The sequence below is a fragment of the Melampsora larici-populina genome, assembly GCF_000204055.1.
Source record: "Melampsora larici-populina 98AG31 unplaced genomic scaffold MELLAscaffold_115, whole genome shotgun sequence".
NCBI classification, from domain to species: Eukaryota; Fungi; Basidiomycota; class Pucciniomycetes; order Pucciniales; family Melampsoraceae; genus Melampsora; species Melampsora laricis-populina.
This window is the reverse complement of record NW_006768879.1, coordinates 63,454-69,219: the sequence shown is the minus strand read 5'-3', so window position 1 is coordinate 69,219 and position 5,766 is coordinate 63,454. Positions and strand designations below refer to the sequence as shown.

Here is a 5,766-nt window from a genome sequence, read left to right as displayed (position 1 = left end):
GATTGTGTAAAGATGAGCATTGCTTTAGCAAAGTCAAGCGATACCCAAGTATTTACAGGCTTGAGCACTTTGGCACCACCAAATTGGTGAAATTGAAAGAATCTGAAGGAAATTGAAACATTTTTGGAGTTATCAGGGAGGTACCCTCTGCTCACATCTATGTGAGCTTGTATTTTTCCCCCTGTGAGTGTCATTGGGTTGGTGAATATGATATCAGCAGATTTCCATCCCTTCAAGTCAACTTTCATCGTACTTGCACCATGCCAGCGCATAAATTCGAAACCACCTCTTTTTGTGTGTTTTATAATCTCCTGTTGCCAGGTGTCCATAAGCCCTGTAGGACATATCAGTAGAGTAGTGTGTGAAGAGCGGAGATTGGTGATGGGATCTGATTCTGGATTATCAAACTCAAATTGTATTGCAGCTGATAAGGTGGTAACAATTAAAGTGATTGTTTGTAAAGTTTTCCCAAGTCCCATGTCATCAGCCAGTATAGATGCCTGTGGACTAATTGGGGCCGGGTTATCTGCTGTTGAAATGAATTCCTCGCCACACAAACGGTGTGTCCACTTGTTAAAGGAGCCTTTGTTAACACATTGCCACAGTGATCTATAGCTGGTGGATAATGGTTTTCTCTATCTAATAAAAATGCCAGGCCCTGTTTCTGATGAGGTTTCAGCTGAGATTTAATGATATCTGATGGTTCTGATGGCTGAAGATCTTCTCCACACTGGATTGATGCAAGTTGGGCAGCCTGCGTAGCCAAGAGAAGGTGAGTTTCCGGGAATGCAGATTTCCAGTCAGGGGTGGTCAGTCCTGTAATGTTGATAAGATCTACATGATGATGAAAGCTAGGATTGTAGCGTGGAGGTTGATCCAGTGATATTTCATGTTCACACATTGTCTTGATGACTTGTGATTGTTCAGAATACTTGATAAAGACTAATGCAGTAACTAAGAATTGTGTTGTTCCATTACCCTTGTCTGATGTGTTGAGGTAACAACTGATAAGTGGTGTGTTACAGTGTTGGATATCCTTCTTTGGTGTCCATCCACCAGCTGGGAGTGAGTAATGCTTTCCTGCTTTATAGTGGATGAGATCTAAAATACAGTGGTCTACACCTCTGGGAACATAGCCTACAGAGTTGTCATTTGGGAGATAAAGTTGAATCTTGTGACTGACATCAGGTTCATCAGAAACCTTTGCAATCATGTGCAAAGGTGAATGGAATGGATGAGTGATTTCAATAGCAGATGAAGTGATTGAAGCTACTTTGAAGTTGATACCCCCAGCACATACTGGTTCTTTAATGTGATGTGTGGGTAACATGTGGGTTGAGTTGTAGATCTATAAATGTGAAGAAAACAGGATGAAATAATTTGATCTTTGGAGGGGGAAGGACTTCCTCAGAGAGGAAGTCTTTATATCACACATTGTGCATCACCCTAGACTCCAGATTTGGATGCTTTTGAGTATGGATGGATCCCCATATTGCGTGAATCTGCAGTGTTCTTGTGGTTCCCCGCATATTCATGTGCATTTTGAGCCCTGAGTACTAAACCAGAGTACCAATGGGCAACATATTATAATACAAACTTCAAAAATAGCAATTACAACTCAAGGCTCAGTTTCAAGAGTCAAGTTACATATGATTTAGCATATGTAACATGTGCAGAACTTACATCAAAGGGTGTGAACATACATAACTTTGATGCAAACCAAAGCTACATATATTTCACAGCCGTAACACATATGTAACAAGTGAAATATACTTATAATCCAATAGTAACTGTCTTACTGTAATTAACCTAACCATAGAACCACAATTTGTGCGCACTTGTAGTCCAAAGATTTCCAAGGTTCAGACTATATAAACCCTGGAAATCCAACCAAATTGAGAAGAATAACATCATCACATTATTATTCAACAACTACACAACTTTGCTTTTATTCATCTTCCTACACTGCAAATATGATGTATTTTTCCCAGGTGAAAAATGATTACATTTATTTCACAAAATGATTAAAAATGCATTAATTCTGCATTAATTCTGCATTTTTCTGCATTATTAATCATTTTGTGCATTAATGTCAATTGTTTTTCATCTTGGAAAAATACATTATTTTTGCAGTGCTAGAACCTTTAAACTTTGCTTTTCAATAACCAAACTTTAAAGGCCTGATTCTACGAACCTTGAAACTCAAACCTTGTGTCTTGTTGCTTATTCTGTGTGCTCATTCAACTTTGTTTCTGATTAGACTCCATAATCAGTATTTCTGGTAATATCCATTTGGTGGAATTACTTGTAAGGAAGTAGTCCTCGAGTATTGCTCATATCAGATTTGGGATTCATCTGATATAAGAAACTCTAAATCTATGGGGAAATCTCTATTAGTCAGAGTGTAAAGTTCCTGGTGTTATAATAGACCTTAACACCACCTTCTTTGACCTTTCTTAGAATAGAAGAGGATCAAATTAGGATTGAGAACTGCGTGTCAGTTGCTCTTCTTTTTTAATTATTGTAAAGACAATAATTAACCCAAGATCCCTGGGCTAAAGCCTTTGTTTAAAGGTCAACTAACTGCAGTCTTTACTTGTTTATTGCAAGTAAAGCTCTTACGCCCACGTCTATACCCGTCCACACTTGTAGATATTGATCTACACAACTTTAGTAGAAGTTATTAGACTTTCTACAACCTCTTTATTGACTCTACTAGCCTAACAGACGCTAGTAGGCTCACATGCATACTTTCACATACCTGCTGCCACTTGCAGATCCATGCGTGCATATGAAGATCCATGCACATGCACATAGGAGATAAGACTGGGACATCCCAGATGTACAGGGTCTGATCATAAAGTTGTTTGCCTAACATGATGTATCCTCAAGTCACAAACACATAAAACTATCTTTTCAGAAATGAATAAAAAGTAAGAAGAATGAAATAATCAAGAGCAAAGACACCAAATACAATCAGCTCAAAAAAAAAGATATCCAAAACCTTGAAAAATATTTTCAAAGTTATTACCCGATGTAAGAAAAATTAAAAGAAGAAAAAACCAATTACAAAATATTCTTTTCAATGTTCCAATTCTGAAAAACAAACTTCCACTAAATCAATTGTACATTAGGAGGTACCTAAACTTCATTGTAAGCCAGAACAGATAATTGTAATCTGTTTTGATATCAGCGTGGTGTACAACACCCGATGAAAGTAAATGATCAAGTTAATCTACAAGTTAATGTACCATTTTGGTTATATGTTCAGGATTCCTAGAAGTACAAACTTCTAAAGAATTCAAAGCTGATAATCAAACCAGTCCTTTCCTCAGATCATCTCCATACCATGTTCATTTTTGAGTAAAGTTAATGATTGAGTGACATTTGGTTTTGATTTGTTCGGTCAAATTAGAAACCAACTGAGCACATTTGAATGCAATTGAAGGGATAAGATTAAGTAATCAAGTTCAGATTGACAATGGTTATCTGATACATTTTGAGTTTTAAACCAAGAGATTCATTTGAGTTGATGTAATTCCCAAGAGTCATGAAGGCAACCATTGAACAGTGTTGAAGTTGAAGTTGTTATTTTTGAAACCAATTGTTTGAATAATTTATCATCAAGATTTTAATGACTTCAAAGATTGGATATACCAAGAATTGAATAAACTGCGATCCCATATGGGTGTAGACGGGTTTAGGGGAAGAGATGGACTTTTCATAATAAACTTGAGAATTCCTCATGATCATCTGATCCAAATGGTGTACGGCCTACAACAACCTTATACATAAGATGATATGGATCAATAGATAGAACAAACACTAATAAATTGAATTTGATGATTTGTTTGATCACCTTGATGTTTTAGAGTGGTTCATGTTTCTTTGAAATTTCTCTCTTGATGGCCGTTTTGAGCAATTTGATGACAGGGTTGATTGATCATTCAAAGATACAATATTTTGATTGGATTGTTTGTGGTCTTTGATCAGCTGGGATGAGGAACTGATTGATAATTGATAAAGAGAGTAAAGTGTCAAGATTGAAGTGATTACTCAATTGTATTTGATGATCGAAGTTGAAGTTGAAGTGGATTGATGGATTGGATTGAATGGAGATGATGTGACCAGGTGATTTGATGGGAGCTTGGATGAGGCGAACACGTGAGCCAGGGATTTTACTCAAAGGACGTGTAAACCTCCAATTTTGCAGTACTGATTGGGAGTTTTGTTGGGTTTTGCCGTCAAACACGGTTTGCCTTTAACTTGAATGATTTGACCAGATGAGCGAGGTCAAGAGATTAGTCAATGGTACCTGATCAAAGATATTAAATAGAACAAACGGGAATTGCCAGAACAGGCATCTTTGCCCGCTTGAGCATATGTTTTGACGGATCCCCCATGGGTTCATACAATCAGGGCAGGACCGCTCATCCCAGCTCTTCCCAGCTCTTCCCAGCTCATCAGTGTTGATGAAGTTGGACGATGGCTCAGTGCTCCTGAGGTCAACGCCTGAGTCTGGCGGCTGGGAATGGGGCAAACTGGGCAGGCTCAGCGTACCAATTTGGCCTGGACAGAAAAATCACAGTTTTTTTGACACTTTTGCGCAAGATCGTTGGGCCCCCAACGTCGGGGGCCTTCTCCACGGGCACTGTGTAGGTGGGAATCATGCACGCCAAGCAAATAATTCACATGGTCAACATTTCTATGAGAGCGGAAATCATCATTCTAATCTAGAAAATCATGAACAAGGACAAAGTGGAAATGGAAACGTCAGTAGAGGAAGGGGAAGAGGAATTGGAAGAGGAGTTGGAAGTAGAGGAGGTAGTTCAAGACCAACAAATCACACAACTCCTACAATGTTGGTAAATGGGGTAGCTGTCCCGAAATTTGGACCAAGAGCGTTTGAGGCAATTATAGCGGGGAGACAGAATGGGACAAGTGGTAGTGGAGCAACAACACAGTAAGTCAAATTAGGAGATTAATTTGTTCTAGCTAGACATTTCCGTTTTGTGGCATTTCTATGTCAAACAATGATACATGTGAAATAAACGTATCAGCAGACTAAGAATCTTTGAGAGTTGTGAGTGAGAAACTGGGTCAAGTTTGAATTGTTACGTGTGCCATTATAGATCAAGTGAACTTCACAGATCAACATACCATGTCGTGAGCAATCCTTTAAGTGAGAATCTCTTTGGAAAAGAACCGTCCACACCCGAAGAGACACCAGAACAGTGTCAACAAAAAGAAAAACCACAAGAAAAAAAGCAAGCACAGCCCCCAACTACTGGTCACTGGCAGGCCAGTACATCCGATGCAATACCGCAAGCGCTGCGCACTTTAATGCGATTGTGGAGCGGTTGCGTAGTGTTTTTGGGCACCGCAATGGCACCGCTATATGTAGCGGTGCCAGCGCTCCGCAACCCGGGCTCAAAGAACCCGGTCCTAGGGAAAACCGCACCGCCATTGTGGTATTGTACCGCTATATTGTTAATGTTAAAGGGAAACCGTGTTCGCCGGCAAAACCCAATTAAACTCCCAATCAGTACTCCAAAATTGAAGGTTTACACGCTCACTAGATTTAACCCGATTTCCATGCGCCTTACCCCCAATCTCTTCCTCACTCCTCTGAACAAATTGTTTCTTCACCACCTTCTACCAATCTTATACCCACCAGACCACTCATTCTGAGTAGTTATCTGCCTGTTTTCAAGATCAAGAACAAAACGAAATGACAAAATTAGCTATCAATACATTCTGCGAGAT

At 39.2% G+C, this 5,766-nt stretch overlaps 1 protein-coding gene across 1 annotated transcript; it reads right to left on the bottom strand.

The window, feature by feature from the left end:
* Positions 1 to 442: 442 nt before the first annotated feature.
* On the bottom strand, positions 443 to 1,330 carry MELLADRAFT_84517 (uncharacterized protein; the record flags this gene model as incomplete). The annotated part of the gene is made up of 3 exons (XM_007418951.1): positions 443 to 1,075; positions 1,123 to 1,137; positions 1,184 to 1,330. The coding sequence occupies 3 exons, from the start codon at positions 1,328 to 1,330 to the stop codon at positions 443 to 445; spliced, it is 795 nt and encodes a 264-aa protein (XP_007419013.1).
* Between the last annotated feature and the right edge of the window lie 4,436 nt (positions 1,331 to 5,766).